This window comes from Natrix helvetica (assembly GCF_964273705.1).
Source record: "Natrix helvetica genome assembly, chromosome: 1".
Taxonomy (NCBI): domain Eukaryota; kingdom Metazoa; phylum Chordata; class Lepidosauria; order Squamata; family Natricidae; genus Natrix; species Natrix helvetica.
The window spans coordinates 115596126-115613157 of record NC_138548.1 but is presented as its reverse complement, the minus strand read 5'-3'; the positions used below and the strand labels follow the sequence as shown (position 1 = coordinate 115613157).

General features: G+C 42.3%; 1 protein-coding gene across 5 annotated transcripts in view; it reads left to right on the top strand.

The window, feature by feature from the left end:
* The window catches only part of CPT1A (carnitine palmitoyltransferase 1A), a 55049-nt gene extending 47173 nt beyond the window's left edge, over positions 1-7876 (top strand). For all 5 annotated transcript variants that reach the window (XM_081970923.1, XM_081970919.1, XM_081970921.1 and 2 more), the window contains exon 20: positions 5885-7876. In XM_081970923.1, the coding sequence (XP_081827049.1) occupies positions 5885-5971 (87 nt within the window). In that variant the 3' untranslated portion in view covers positions 5972-7876. The remainder of the gene's footprint in view (positions 1-5884) is intronic.
* The last annotated feature ends 9156 nt before the right edge of the window (positions 7877-17032 follow it).

Genomic DNA, 17032 nt, shown 5'->3' with positions numbered 1-17032 from the left:
TTTTTATGCTCCCAACAACTCTGGGCAGCTCAGAACAAGTAAAACAAGAGCACAGTTAATAAAAAATAAAAATTGAGCAGGAAGAAAGGAAAGGAACGGTCCTACCTGAACGTTCTTTTCAGCATGGCACAGGACGGTACAGGAGTGGGTTGTTCAATCCTTATTTGCCCAAGAGACTGAGTCAGAATTTAAGCCACGCCTCCAGCTTCCTCTGCTGATATCCAATTCCGACAAGGCGCAGCTCCAACTAGAGAAACGAAAGAAGAACAGGCCCTGCCCGCAGCATTAATAGCCCCCGGGGAATCGGACCTAACTAAAGACAATAACTAGGGTGGGGCCTGGACTGTACTGCGCCACGCTGAGAAGAACGTTCAGGTAGGACCAACATTCCTTCTCCAGCTGATGGCGCAGGAGGGTCCAGGAGTGGAACATACCAAAGCGGCAGTCCCTAGGGCAGGAACTCACTGGTTCGTGGTACCCGAGGGCGCGTGTACTCCTTGCAGCACCCTATGCCCAAATGATGCCTCCGCAGATGCAAACGCATCCAATCTATAGTGCTTAATGAAAGATGAGAGGGAAACCCACGTTGCAGCTCTACAAACGTCTCCAATTGGAGCCTGAGTGTTCCACGCGGCCATGGTGGCTGCACTTCTAGTTGAATGAGCCATTATCCCCTGCGGCACCGGCTTGCCCCTCGCCTCATAAGCTTTGGCAATACAAGCCATGAACCCATGGCAGAAGGCTGGAAAGAGACAAACAATGCCTCCGTTTTTCGGGGGGGCGCCATTCTCCTTATGTAAATACGGAGGGCCCTCCGCACGCCCAGCTTATGCCAGGATTTCTCCTGTCTATGAGAGAGGTTGGGACAGAAGTCTGGCAGAATTAACTCCTGAGCCCTATGAAAGTAGGAGTTTATCTTTGGGATAAAGGCGGGATCAAGCCTCAGAACCACTGTGTTAGGCTGGAAAATACAAAGGTCTTCCCTGACAGAGAGGGCACCTAACTCTGAAATCCTCCTAGCCGACATGATGGTGACTAGGAAAACCACTTTTAATGTGAGGAACTGTAAGGACACAGTCCTCAGCGGTTCAAAACGAGGATCCACTAGGGCCAGGAGGACCGTGGACAAATCCCAAGATGGGAACCTGTGAACTACCGGGGGCCGAAGATTTGCCGCCCCCGGTAGAAACCTCTTTACCACCGGATGCCAGCCCAGGCTCTCCTGGCTGTCCAAGACCAGGACAGTCAACAGGGCCGAGACTTGTCTCCAAAGTGTGTTATGGGCCAACCCCCTATCGAGCCCATCCTGAAGGAAGTCCAGGATATTCAGGAGCGAGGGACGTTTGGGGTCCACAAGCACCTTATGGCACCAAGTACAAAAAGTGGACCACGTGGTGTTAAAAATCCTGGTCATTGCCGGGTGTCTAGATGCCACGATGGTTCGTATCACCCATGAGGAGAACCTTGCCTCTCTCAGGATCTCCCTCTCAAATACCAAGTGGTCAACTGGAGACATTGGGGCTCCGGATGGACCAGGACCCCCTGGCGTAGGGATATCCTCTCCTGCGGGATTCTCCAGGGTTTGGCAATGAACAGACCTACCAGGCCTGCGTGGCCAGTATGGGGTGACCATGATTACCTCCACCCCTTCCTTCACTATCTTTCCCAACACCCCTGAAATCAGTGGGAGGGGGGAAATGCATAAAGCAGACCCAGGGGCCACCTGCTGCATAGGGCACTGCTCCCCTCCGCTCCCCAGGTCGGGAACCGCATGAAAAACCTGGGGAGCTGGGCATTTTCTGGAGACGCGAAGAGGTCTACCACTGGCCGTCCGAATCTCCTGCAAATCTCGAAGAGTTCTGGTTCCAGCTGCCACTCCGTTTGGTCCACCGTGGCCCTGCTTAGCAAGTCTGCCTGGTGATTGGTATCTTCGGATATGTGTTCTGCCTTGATGGACAACAGGTGCCTCTCTGCCCAATGGCCCAGGCACTGAGATTCCACCTAGAAGGCTCTGGAGTGAGTCCCCCCTGTCTGTTTACATGCACTTTCGTGGCCACATTGTCCGTCAGGAGTAGGACGTGTCTTTGTTCTACAAGGGCCTGAAAGTGTTGAAGGGCCAGATGAGCCGCACGCAGCTCCAGCCAGTTTATGTTATGTGTAAGGGGACCACCGACCCTGGGCCAGCTGTGTCCCCAAAAATGCCCCCCAGCCATAAAGGCTCGCGTCTGTGGTCAGGGTAGTCTCTCCGGCTCCCTGAAACCACACCCTCTGGCTAGCACTGGAGAAACCCACCACCTTAGGGAGAGCCTCACCGGGGGGGGGAGGGGGTACTCGAATCTGGAAAGATGAGGCACTGCACTTGCTCCTTTGGTACAGGAGCAAGAACCACTGGAGGGTTCTAGCATGGAACCTCGCCCATGGAACAAGAGCTATGCATGAAATCATAGATCGACAACTGGGATAAGGTAACTATGGGTACACACCGTTCTCTCTGCACCTGGTTGACCAGATTTACCAGGCTAGCCTTACGATCCTGGGACAAGAACACCATGCCGGAGGAGGAATCTATGATCACTCCCAAATGCAACAGTCTGGTAGATGGTTGCATGTGGCTCTTCTGGAAGTTTACTGAGAACCCATACCTCTGCAGGGTTTCCACTGTTAGGTTTAGCTCTTGAAGGGACCTCTCCGGCGACTCCGCCTGGAGGAGGATATCATCTAAATAACAATGAAGCCTGATGGGAACCATTCTGAGATGGGCAGTCAGGGCTGCCAGGACCTTTGTAAAAGTTCTGGGCGCCAAGGCAAGGCCGAAGGGAAGAGCCCTATACTGGTAGTGTTCACCAGCATAGAAAAACCAAAGGAACTTCCTGTGCTCAGGGAGGATAGCTACGTGAAGGTAAGCCTCCGTCAAGTCAATGGACGTGAGGTAGTCGCCCTCCCTGATACCTTCCAGGATACAACGAAGGGATGCCATCTTGAACCATTTGTAAACTAAGTAACAGTTCAACCGTTTAAGGTCAAGGATCGCCCTCCAACCCCCAGAGGACTTTGGAACTACAAAGAGGTTGGAATAAAACCCCCTGTCCTGGTCCTCTTGAGGAACCGCCTCCACTGCCTGGATCTCCACCAGGAGGTCAATCGCCTGGCGCATGAGCTGTCTCTTAAGTGCGCACTTGGAGGATGTAAACATACGAAAGGAATTCGGAGGGACAGATAGGAATTCCAGTCGCAGGCCAAACTTCACAGTGTTAAGGACCCAGAGATCTGAAATAATATTCTCCCATCGGTCAGCAAACAACGCCAACCGACCACCAATGGGAGCCATCCAAACCCGTTCATTTATTCCGGCAGAAGGGGCGTCCGCCCCCCCGAAAGGGCCACCTACCTGGGGTTGGAAGCGTGACATGTCGCTGTAAGAAGACCTGCCGCCTCTCCTGACGTGGCTGAAAATTCCTAGGCTGATAATGATAGTCTGTGTCAGTTACCCCTATAGGGCGCCCTACATGCATATGGTGTGTACTTGTATTCCTGCTTCTTAGTCGTGGCAGGCAAAACCTTACGTTTGTTCTTATCCTCAATGAAGATTGGGTCCAGAACCTCGCCAAGCAGCTTTTTTCCCTTTTTCTTCTTGGATCTCTTTGAAGGAGCTGTAGGAGTCGCCCCAGAGCTACTTTCACCGCGGGAATCAGCCATGGTCTTGTAGCAAACTCTCTGCCCAAGTCCACACCTGACCAGTTCAGCAACCATCACAGCGAAAAACTCCTGTTGTTAATCTGTGACTGACCTCACCGGAGCCTGCAGTCGCAATGAGCCTTGTGGCAGAGAAAAAGGGAAAACAAAATGGCCGCCGACCATGTAACTCCCCCTGGAGGTTCCACAAAATGGCCACCACCTCATGGCCGCTAACAAAATGGCCACCACAACAAGGGCCTTCCCAAAATGGCCCCTGCCCAAGAATCTCTCCTAAAAATGGCCGCCCCCAGGGCCCCATACTCACGAGGGAGAAGCCTCCGGACAAAACCAATGGTGTGGGTGAGCAAACTGCCCCGAGATCATCCGGTCAGCCGCGCAGCTCTCCGCAATTCACAGCCAGTGCCAATCACGCCCTCCTTTCATTCCGGACCTCTTACAGCTACGCGGGAATGCCAGCGTGCTGCACACGCTCTCCTTGCAGTCGCAGCCTCGATGTTCACCCGCTGCAGCCCCTGAGAGCCAGCGGCAACGCAGGGCAACCTCCCTGGCCCGCTTACGAGCCAGTAATCGGAAGCAATTTAAACAGAGCCTTAATGGACTCCAATGGCTGGCCTAGCTGGAGCTTGCCTGCAAGGAACCTGGGACCTCCAGCAGTATCTAGCCCATACAATTAGCTACTCTAGCACAAGCAGGTGGAAGAAAGAACTTGTGAGCCAAGTTCAAACACCTTCCATCCAGTAGCAACATCAAATCAATTAAAAGAAAGTATTTTCAAACTATTCTAGGAAAGAAAACCAATTTTCACTAGCAGCAAAGGTTTTTTACATCTCTTTCCGGGCAAGACTGAGTCGGAATTGGATATCAGCAGAGGAAGCTGGAGGCGTGGCTTAAATTCTGACTCAGTTTCTTGGGCAAATAAGGATTAAACAACCCACTCTTGGACCCTCCTGCACCATCAGCTGGAGAATGTGTTTTACTTTCTCTTGCCTAAGACCTGGGCAAAATGCCTTGCATTCAAGGGAACCATCTGGTTCTTGCAGGGAGCCTCCTTCCAAAGGGCAGATGCTGCTGCAGAGTAGGCTCATTTCTGGGATCCCAATAGATGGCTTTAATCATCAAAAGAACCTGGACTATGCCAACCCTGGTAGATTAAATTGTCCAGAAAGATACATTCAGGATCAAAGATGGAGTATCCCCAGACTTGGGCAGCTCAAACACTCACAACCCCTTAGTCTGGGTACGTTCAGGTCAGAGATGATTCCTCCCCATGCAGATCCCAACAGCCTTAAGGCACCAGGATTGAAACAGATCCCTGGTACTTATAAGCCACTGATCACTGGGTTTGGGAGAACTACCTTTAACTCTCATATACCCAGTGAAAGGGGCAGAAGGTTGCAGTGTTCTCCCCGAGAAAAGAGCTGAACTGTGTGTGTGAGAGAGAGCAAGGAGACAGTGGATTAGGTGAATTTGGAGGTGTGCATATTTATAGGTAGACAGGCATATCGCTAAACACTTCTTCAACACTTCATGAAATTCTCGGGGACCAAAGTTTAAGTAAAATCTTCGACTTCTAAGGCGGTGGACACATCCATTTATGCAGCTTTCTTAGCAACATAATGAAAGTATCTTGCCATTGCCTTTTGTAAACTTGTTCTCAGTCAAGTACTAACCAGGCCCAGCTCTGCTTTGCTTCTAAGCCTGGATCCAATCAGATAGATACTGTCACTCTATATTAAGCAGTTTTCTGAGATAAAGTGGCTAATGTACACCATAACCAACAGCCTAAAACTGGCTTTATCTTACATAACTAATATAGTGATGCTGCTGTTGATACATATCCAAGCCTCAGAAATGACTTTCTGAATCACATCAAAATGGCATTGGAACCTACCTTTCTCTACTTTCATCATATACTTATCTACTAATATCATATATCTAATTTAGTACATATGGGTATCATAAATGTTTACAGTAAATAAATAAAATCAAGTCCAAATTATTTTCCAAACATTAATCCTATTAAAAGGTTTTATAAAAAGAACCTATAAAAATCACATTACTGAACAAAAGTCTATGGCAATCAGCGTCACACATTAAAAAGGTAGAATTGTGTATATGCCTGCATTATGTACACTATAAGATTGCTTTGTGATTGTGAATTTGAATTTTAACATTTTTTTTTTTTTAGAATTCTCATCGTTTTGGGAAAAACCTCAAACAAGCGTTGTGTGACATTCGTGACTTGTTTCACTTTGGCAAAAACTCTACTAAATGATTTTTCTAACAGTAGAACAACTAGTTGGTCAATGTTGGAGATGAGAACTCTTCTGTACAGTGACTGAAAATAAGTTATGCTGAGCAGCAATCCATTCCCAAATATATAAACAACCATTCTTGTGGCTTCAACAGATTCTTCAGAAGAATTTTCTTTTTCTTGAGAAATGACTGTTGAGATTTTTGTATTTCCTGGGAAATAGCAACATAAAATTTATTCCTGGTTTGTCTTAATTTAACAATTTTTTATTTGTGTTCTATAAATTAAGAGAATATGTATGTGTATTCCAAGCTCATGCTAATAGAAAAAATATGACTTGAAATATAGTAGCAGAAGGCATAATTGATTTAATTGTTGATGGGAGTTTTTTCAGAAAGTTACCATTTAGGACATACACAATAAAGGCATTTCATTGAACATTTAGAAACATCAGGCAAATTAGTGAATTTTACTTGGTGAGGGGAAATATTTTGCTACTTGAAATGTCAGATGAGGCTTTTTCTGTATACAATTTTAAAGCCTGTATTTGCTGAATTTCAAAAGTGGAATGGCTGAATTTGAAAAATAAGAATGGCTGAGTTTGCAGTAATGTTGAGTATAATATCTGCAGATAAAAATGGATATGTTTTCATGAAAAATCTCACAAATAATTTTTATTTGTATTACAATGAAAGCTATTTCTTATGAGAATAATTTTACACTGTTACAAAAAAGTTATCTTGTTTCAAGAGTTTATTCAGTTTGTTTCATCCCATCACTCTTTGTGCATTACAATTAATCAGCTGGTTTAAAATCTGTTGGGACAATCTTCAGTATAAAGACCAGTCAAAGTAGTTTGACCACCTTCTGCCTTAAGAAATGATCATATGAGTGTATTCCAATTCCAATAGTCATTAATATAAATACCTAACACTTAAATGTCATAGATTAAATTGGAGTTATCTCAGTTTTTTTTAATGTAGAGAATGTGACAAATCATGAACAGTATTACTAAAAAATCTGCATTAGAAATTACGAAGAAAAAAGATAGTTGGTCTTATGACTGGCAGGAACTTTATTCAGACCAGAATCAGAAACGCTAATATTACAAAAATCAAAAAATGAAATCTCAACAGTCTTTACATAAGACACAATTCTTATCAGTCTCTCATAAGTCTTTACATAAAGAGCTAAAAGGCCTTATCCACCAATTATCTGGTTTTTAATTTAATAGCTTTAAGACACATCAAGTAACAAATATGGAAGTTAATCTAATAAAACCCTGAGCTTTTAATACCAATAAAAGATATGGGATTGAAGTTGCTGTCCTGAGAATTTGCTATTAAATTCTTTGACTTCAATTAATGCAACTCAGTTATATTATTCCCTAAATAAATATTGATGTATAAATCTGCAAAAGAATAGATGGGACATGTTTCATATGATCAAGAATGGTAAACATCACAAAATTATGGGGTGGGAGGGGGAAGCAATGGATGTCATGCTGCATTCTTAAGTCAATGTTCTGTTAAGTATATGCTTTATTTTAACAACTGACCAGTCTCTATATTCTAAGAATCTTTTTTTATCAAAAGCATTATTAGGTTTGACTCAGGTTTTAGATATTAGAATTGTAAACATGCTTAATTAGTGCATTATCAATGCAATGTTTCATATTTTAAGGAAATGTAAATGTGTAATTGGCTGAAGTTAACATGAATTTTACTGTAAGTGATGGAAAGGTTAAATATCTTTTTTTTAAAAAAATTGACACAAAAACAGTTTCTGACCTTGGTTTATATCCTCTTAAGAATGTCAACTGCCTGTATATAATACTGCTTTTGGTTGTAAATCTTTAAACACATAGTAAACACAGCTTATTCTTAATAAAAATATTATTTAAAAGTGTGAATTTTATATTAGATATATGGACTGTTCTCATTATTTATAACTTTCATAGAAATTTCTATTGAAATTTATTTTGAAATAATTGGTTTGACCAAATATTTAGACTTTATGTATATGTATGTGTATGACTGTTCAAAGTTACAGCGGCACTAAAAAAAGTCACTTTTGACCATTTTTCACACTTAGAACCATTGCAGCATTCAATTTATTCGATTTGTTAGCCGCTCCCTCTCCACAAGGGACTCGGGGCGGCGTACAATAAAAAAGCACATATATATATACATATACACATACACATACACGAAGGAGGTAACAATCATTAAATACATAAAATAATAATAATAAAATTAGAAATTAAAATACCCCAATTTAAAATTACGACTTTAAAAAAGACTGTCAGGAGGAATAAGATGAAACTATGGTTGAGCCAGGCCGGATAATTGAAAAAGGTGGGTCTTGAGTTTTGAACGGAAGGAGCGGAGATTGGAGGTAATCCTAATGTCGAGGGGGAGGTCATTCCAAAGGGCTGGGCCCATCACAGAGAAGGCCCTACTCCTGGGTGTCGCCCTCTGGCATTGTTTAGTGGACGGCACCCGGAGAAGTCCCTCTCTGTGCGAGCGGATTGGTCGTAGGGATGTATGGGGCAGGATGCGATCCCGCAGGTAGCTAGGTCCTGTGCCATGGAGCGCTTTGAAGATGGTAATCAAAACCTTGAAACGCACCCGATAGATCACAGGAAGCCAATGCAGCTCGCGCAGGAGAGGTGTTACATGGGAGTATCTAGTACTCCCCATAATCACCCACGCGGCCGCATTCTGGACCAACTGTAGTCTTCGAGTGCATCTCAAGGGAAGCCCCATGTAGAGAGCATTGCAGTAGTCTAGGCGAGACGTCACCAGCGCATGGGTGACTGTGCGTAAGGCATCCCGGTCCAATAGGGGGTGCAATTGGCGCACCAGGCGAACCTGGTGGAACACCCCCCTTGCCATGGCTGTAACATGGTCATCCATGGACAGCCGGGCATCCAGGAGGACGCCCAAATTGCGCGCCCGCTCCATGGGGGCCAGTTGTTCGCCCCCGATGGCCAGAGATGGAAGCAACTGGTTGAACCGGGGGGGCGGAAGCCACAGCCACTCCGTCTTGGAGGGGTTGAGTTTGAGTCTGTTGTCACCCATCCAGACCCGTACGGCTTCCAAACACCAGGACATCATTTCGACGGCCTCGTTGGGGTGGTTCGGGGTGGAAATGTACAGCTGCGTATCATCAGCGTACAGATGATATCCCACCCCAAAACCACGAATGATCTCGCCCAGCGGCTTCATATATGTGTTGAACAGGAGAGGCGAGAGGACCGACCCCTGTGGCACCCCACAAGTGAGGGGGCTCAGGGTCGACCTCTGCTCCCCTGCCAACACACGTTGCGTCCGGCCAGAGAGGTAGGAGCCGAACCACCGTAAAACGGTGCCCCTAACCCCCAGCCCCTCCATCCGGTGCAAAAGGATACCATGGTCGATGGTATCAAAAGCCGCTGAGAGATCTAATAGGACCAGGATAGAGGAACAGCCCCTATCTCTGGCCCTCCAGAGATCATCAACCAACGCGACCAAGGCCGTCTCCGTGCTGTGCCCGGGTCGGAAGCCGGACTGGCGCGGGTCTAGATAATCATTTTCCTCCAGGTGACGTGGGAACTGTTGGGCCACCACACTCTCTACAACCTTCGCAACAATCTATTACTAATTTCACAATTGCAGTGATTTACTTAACAGCTGTGGCAAGAAAAGTCATAACATGGGGCAAAATTCACTTAACAACTATTTCACTTAGCAACAGAAGTTTTGGGTGAATTGTTGGTTGTAAGTAAATGAGTATTTGCTTGTCCACATATGTACAAGTACAAAACACATTATAAGAGCCCAAGGGTTTCCTAAGAAATATTTAAACTATGTTTTCCCATATTCTTCACTTAAACATAGAGTAAAATTAATACTGTCTACTAGTATTTAAAGTTTGCCCCATTAAATTTTCTGTATCATATTAGCTGCATTTGGAATTAATATATTGTTAAAATAAAAAAAAATCCTGAAATTTACATGTTTTGCTTAAGTTCTTAGCATAATATTCTAAGTCCAAATTATTTTGTAAATGTCTGTATTTTGGTGTGTATCACTTAATCAAAAAAACTGAGATTCCTGGAATCAACCTTTTTTTCTGAGATGAATCTAATAATGCTTGGCCATTGATGAAACAGCATCTCCTGCTGAAGTGAATTCCCATATTCTCTTAAAGGATAGAAGACTTTTAAAAACATACTTGGGAGAAATGAACCCAAATCCTGCTGTGGTCATATAATAGCATCATATATTCACAGGGGAGCAGGAGATTTTTCTGTTGTATCAGCCATTTAAAATTATTAGTTTTAAGAGCTAGTAGTCCCAAATCAGTCAAGGAGCTTTCTTTTATTTATAAATTTATATGCTGCCCATCTCACTATAACTTGAGATTTTTCAATAGAGTAGGTAATACCAGTACTCTACCTTCATTGCACTAAACTGGTTTTCTTATGAAGATCAAGATTCATCTCTCTTGCCAGTTCATGAAGTTCAACAGCTCAAACGGCAAGATTAAAAATTTTCACTTCCTGATGCTGAAGGCACAATGAAGCCTATACCCTACTTAGGTACAGTTATTTATTCACTTAACCTATCTAACGCTGCAACAATGTAATAGCATGCTGTGATGTGACCTATGCTCATTCAGTTGCTGGTTAATAAAGCACATTTTCCTTGGTAGAAGGGAAAAATACTTTGAAAACCATGATAGGCTAATGAACATCCATTTCCCCCAGAGATTAGAATGTCCGCCACTCTATCTTCCAGAAGCCACTGAAGACCTGGTTCTGCCAGCAGGCCTGGGGAACCCAGAGTGGGATGGAATCCATTAAATGGCTTGGGTGATGTATTTTTACTAGGGTGAGGATGGGGGGGCTATTATATTATTTTATTAATTTGTTATTTGATTGTTTTATTTTTTTATATAAGTTTTAATATTCCTGTAAGCCGCCTTGAGTCGCCATATGCGAATAGGTGGCAATACAACTTTTTAAAATAAATTAAAGACAGTGGCATGTGTTGCCTTCTCTCACTTGTCTCTGCATATCTCTCAATAAACAAGACTTAACCTGGTAGACACAATAGCTCCCTTGGCATCTTGAGCAGAAAAGGTTATTTTCTGAAAGATAAATGGTCCCCTCGCACATATGTGTTAGTCATTCCCGACTCTAGGGGGCGGTGCTCATCTCCGTTTCAAAGCCAAAGAGCCAGCACTGTCCAAAGGCGTCTCCGTAGTTATATGGCCGGCATGACTAAATGCTGAAGGCACACAGAAAGCTGTTACCTTCCTACCAAAGGCGGTTCCTATTTTTCTACTTGCATTTTTACATGCTTTTGAACTGCTAGGTTGGCAGAAGCTGGGACAATTAAGTGGAGCTCACTCTGTTACGCAGCACTAGGGATCCGAACCATCAAACTACCGACCTTTCTGATCGCAAGCTCAGCGTCTTAGCCACCGCATGCCATGGTTATTTTGTAAATCTGGGACTTGAAGGTGGAGGTAGTGTGGTAAGATAATCACTCTGTTTTTTTAGAAGCAACACTAGCACCAAAAATCCTGTTAATTTAAAAGGCAAGTGAAGGAAACGGGCCTTCGTCTCTACTGCGAAGTGTTTCCTATTCAAATTTTTCAGTTTCTTGTGATTTGCCTGCTTGTCTTTAACTTTACAGCAATTGAATATAAATGGTAGAACTTAATAATAATAATAATAATAATAAATTTAGATTTATTAGCCGCTCCCTTTCCAAGTAGGACTCGGGGCGGCGTACAATGGAGCATATAACATGAAACATATATAACAACACCAAACGTACATACATACACAACACACATACATACACAATAAGAAATTGTGAGTTTGCCATGTATAAAAGTACATGTGGTTCATTACATTATCCAATTAAAATATGACATAAAGTGAGATTTGGACATTAAGAGTGAACATATGGGTCAGGCTGGATAGCCTCTCGGGGACCCTTTCATCTTGTTATTATAAAGTAAAAGACGGAGTTTGAAGCTTGCAAAAGAACAGGAAGTATGAAGCCTAGCCGCAGAGTTCAGTTAAAGTTCTTACAAAGCCACATAGCCATTATGAGACTGGAGCTCCATACCTGCAGCCCAGACAAAAGGGGAAGCAAGACAGTATCTGCTTATAAGGCTTCTTTCCTCAAGGTAACCAATCAGAAATGGGTTAAGTATTTCCGTGTTGTGCTGCTTTTGACAAAGTATAAGAATGTGTGCTTCCATTAGAAAAGTTGTTCAGAAGTTACATGCTAGCCTTTGACTAGCTTTTCGGAACCTGGCTGCCAAATAAACTTCTCCTTGATCCTAAGACGTCTAAGCCCTGTTATTTTCTGCAACACAATAAGGAACACGCATGCATGTAAGCACAAGCTCCACTCCACCCCAAAACAGATCACATGCAATAGCAATGTGTTCCAGGTGGTCCCATTCTTCTCACCTGTCTTAGACATTTCACTGGGGGAAAAGAGGTTACATCGTATCTGCAATGTTAGTTATGTATAACAAAGGCATTTATTCCCTTAAAAGGGAAAAAAGACAAGCACCACAACCGCACATTGTCTTTATATTTCCTTTTGTAGAATATTAAGTGTAAGTTGCATACTTTTCTTTCTTGAGGATTTAACTTCCTAAGTGTAGAAGGCTGTACTTACTATTGTGCAGAATGCTAATTAAAAAGGCCACATGAAAATGAGCAAGGTATATGTTAAAGTGGTCTGACCGAAGAACAAGAAACCCACCAACCTACAGGCTTTTAAGTACAGTAAAGACCAGTAAGCAAGCTATCAAGGACAATGCGCTTGCCTGCCGGTGGTTAATGACTGTCAATCTCCGGGTGTTCACAGGATCTCCTAGTTTGATTTATGGATGCTATGAATTTGGGGGTACGGTCTCATTTGCACAGCAGCCCTTTTTACCTATTATCCCCGTTGGAGAGAATGTTTTGTCTTTTGCTCACAAAAGCAGCACTTCCCCTCCGTTTTCTCTTCGCAAAGTGAAAAGGTCGCAACGACCTGGCCCATTATTTAAATCCTCTCATCTCCTGAGAAGGATGAGCACGAATCTGGAACTGGACCGTGTAGATAGAACAAGACCGTGCATTTCCAAAACCCACCGCTGCCCTGCAAACCAAGCCCGCCCAGCCACCGGCGAAGCGCTCAGGGTGGGTGGTGTTTGTACTCTCGGAGACCAGGTCATCTGACCAGGAACCAGCGCGTGCTCTCCAGGCTCCGTCTCAGCTCGAGGCACCCGCGGCTCTCCCCCCCCCCGCCTCCTCCCCGCCCAACGGCTCTTCCTCCGCAAATTAGAGCAGGCGCTCGTCAGCGTGATGGAAGGGAAAAGGCGGGAATCTGCCGAGGAGGAAGGTGAGCGGGACAGACGGAGAGAAACGTAAAAGTTACTGTACTATGTGTACGAATGACTTGTTCTCCTCATATGACATGCGCACGCGCGCGCACCCCCCCCGATAGAATCGATAAATATTTGGGGGGGTGGGGTGGGAATCTGATAGCCCTTTTCTCTGAGGTAACGCGTATTAGTCTACCCAGCAGCAGGAACTGGAACTGGTATAGGTGGATAAAGATAATGCACGCTTATTAAACCCTGACGTAACCGCAAGCCCTTTCAGTACAGGCGGCATTGTAAACTGAGGCAGCCCATCTTCGATCGCCCATGAAAAAGTCACAACTATTCATTATTTTCAGAAGAGTGTATATGTATGAAAAGAAAACAAAAGAGCCAACAACTGTATGTATAACAATTATTTCCATCGTGCACAGTGCAAAAAAAAAAAAGCATTCCTGAAGAGCTGTATATATAGACCTAAATTCCTATTCAATTTACTTGGTACACATGATGAAATTCTGTAGGTGTGTATAATCATTTCATACCATTAATATATTGTATCTATTCACCATCCTTCCTATCATTGGTTTATCAGCATTGGAACCTACCCTAAAGAAGAGTCTTCCACCAAAAATTCATATCCATCACTCCACACCTTAGAAAAAACATAATTAAAATCTGAACTGTTCAAAGAATATTTAATATCTTCATTGGTACATCTCTTATAACTGTTAAAATTAACATTTTAAAGAAACATTGCAGTTTATATTTATTGTATTTTACAATTATTTTAGTTTGTAATGTGCACTACCATCAGTTCCTGTGGAATTTGATGGTATTATATACAGGTAGTCCTCAGCTTACGACCACAATTGAATCCAAAATTTCTGTTGCTAAGTGAAACATTTGTTAAGTGACTTGCCCCATTTTATGACTTTTCTTGCCACAGTTGTTAAGTGAATCACAACAGTTGGTAAATTAGTAACACGGTTGTTATATGAAACTGGTTTCTCCATTGACTTTGCTTGTCAGAAGGTCGCAAAATGTGGTCACATGACCCTTGGGCATTGCAGTGGCTATAAATGAGTCAGTAGCCAAACATCTGAATTTTGATCACGTGACTATGGGATGCTGCAATGGTTCTAAGTGTGAAAAACGGTCTTAGCTTACTTTTTTCAGTGATATTGTAACTTTGATCACTAAATGAAGTATTGGGCGTAAGTTGAGAACTTCCTGTATTAAATAATCTACAATAAATGAAGTTAATATACAAAATAACACCCCCCCCCCATTTGATGTACGGTTTCTGTTCATGCAGAATACTGTAGGAGAATCGTAAGGCAAAAAATTACAAACATATACACTGTTCGTGGGGTTACATTTCAGACTACACTTTTATAAGTATAATCTCTATTGTCATTGTACTTAAATACAACGAAATTGGTTACTTGTACCGATGCTGTTAAAATTGATGTGGCTTTCTGGAAGTATAGTTATTCTCTGCTGTTTAAAAGAAGATACAATAGCACTGGGCCTCTTCCGGATCAAGCATTTATTTTAAAAAGCTTCTTCATTTTGTTAAGTTGTCTAGAACAATAATAAAACAGTCTTCAAAAAATAAGTCTAATAATTTGAACATTCTATAGGCATTTATAGTTATTGACCTACCTCCTTGCAGCAAACAGCCTGATTAGCACAAGGGAAAAAAACCTGTCTCTGCCTCCCAGCAATTTGCCTAGTGCAGCAAACAGCAAGTTTCACTTTCAATTTTAGCTTGGGCCTCCTGATCATCAGCTGATCATCAGCTGTTTCAGGCTGCAGGGATTGCCATAGCCAATTGCTGCCTCAATCCCCATTTTCCCCGTTTGCTGCAAGGAGGTAAATTGCTGGGAGGCAGAGGCCGAAGGGTGGTGGCCAGTGGGTGGGTGGGGCTACATTCAGTGTATAAGATGCCCCAAAAATTTCACCCTCTTTTTGGAGGGGGAAAGGTGTGTCTTATACTCCAGAAAAAACGGTACCCAGATAAAATAGGGTTGTAAAGCTGAGGATGTAGCTTTGAAAATGTAATTTTGGTTTATATTAGCTTCTTGCTGATTTTCATATCCAATATTAATTTAATTAATTTGCTAAATGAATCTACTGATATAAATTACAGTCTGGTTTGCTTTGAAATTGTTCTTCATAATATAAGTTGTATTCACTTAGAAAATTGGGAATAACAATAATCATAGTTAGAACACTATAATTCACCAGGTAAGATTATAAACTATAATAAATATTATCCCAGTTGCCAAAATCTGTCTTATTGGGAAGTTCTATAAAAACATGTAGACGCTAAGCACAGAGGAATATAATCTTTGAATATACACCCAATCCATGTATTAAATTGAAATTTTGAATGCTATCCAATTTGAATTAAATTTCTGTGTTAGATTTTCTTTTAAGATATAAAGTTATTCTAGATATTAAAGCATACTCCTAACAAGTTCTTCAGCTATTCTTTCAGTGAGAGAATCATATGACTTTTGCAGTATAAAGTCTATAATATCCTTGAAGCAGTTACAATGTACAAAGATAATTCTGTATGCCTTCAGGAATATAAATTAGTAAATTGTAATATAAAAATCACAAATTGAAATAGGAATTCACCTTTTAGATTGTTTCATTCTGATATTAATCATATTTTAGTATTGGTGAGCTTTACAAAATTGCCACCTGATATGAAACCATGATTGTTTGTACATTAATTCTAAACTGACTATGACCAGAATACTAAAATAAATATGCTTATTTTATAAATGTAACAAGAAGACCAGTGCCCAAGTCAGTCATTTTTCAAAGATATTTCCTTACCTACATAGAGAAACAGAATGAACAAGGCTGTGCAAAAAAGCAGTAGGACCAAGAGTTGTTTCCAACTTCTGCTGGCTTCCCCGTTGAGTTCCTTGTGGGAATCTTAACAGGAAGCATCAAAAAAATTTCCCTTCCCTTCCCAGCAGGCAGATAAATGGCTGTTGTTGTGCAGAGAGGGTAGCAAGGGATTGTGAGACTGGCTTGGTAGCTGTCACAAAACGTTGAAAATGAAGATCACATGACCATACAATGTTTCCATCTTTCATTCCTTTAGGAATCTGGAATCTTGGATTTGGGCATATTCTGTAAGTTAACCCATTTGATGTACCTTGGTTCAAAAATTGTTGCCCTATTACGCACCATTTCACCCAGTTAAAAGTCATGACAATGAGAGTTCTAATAGTTTAGGGATAAGCAACATACTAACATTTCCAAAGTATAGGATTATATTTATATTGCCATAGGTGTATATTTTCATAGAAACAGAGGTATCAGTTATGATAAAATAAAACCTTCACCTATGTCTAATACAGATTACTCTTCTTTTGTAACAAAGGCATTTTAGTATTTCAGATGTATAGAAAAAAATTGCAATGTGATTGAGGTTTCTCATATTAATGCATTTAAAATGCAAATATGTAACACTACTTAAATAAACATAGAAGTTCATATATAATCAATTTACAAAATAAGTATTGTCATCTACTTAGAATATGTTTTCCATATTTATGTGTATCCCACCTCTATTATTTTTACAAATAACTCAAGGCGGTGAACATGTCCAACACACTTTCCTCCTCCAATTGTCTCCACAGCAACTACCCTCTGAGGTGAGTTGGACTGAGA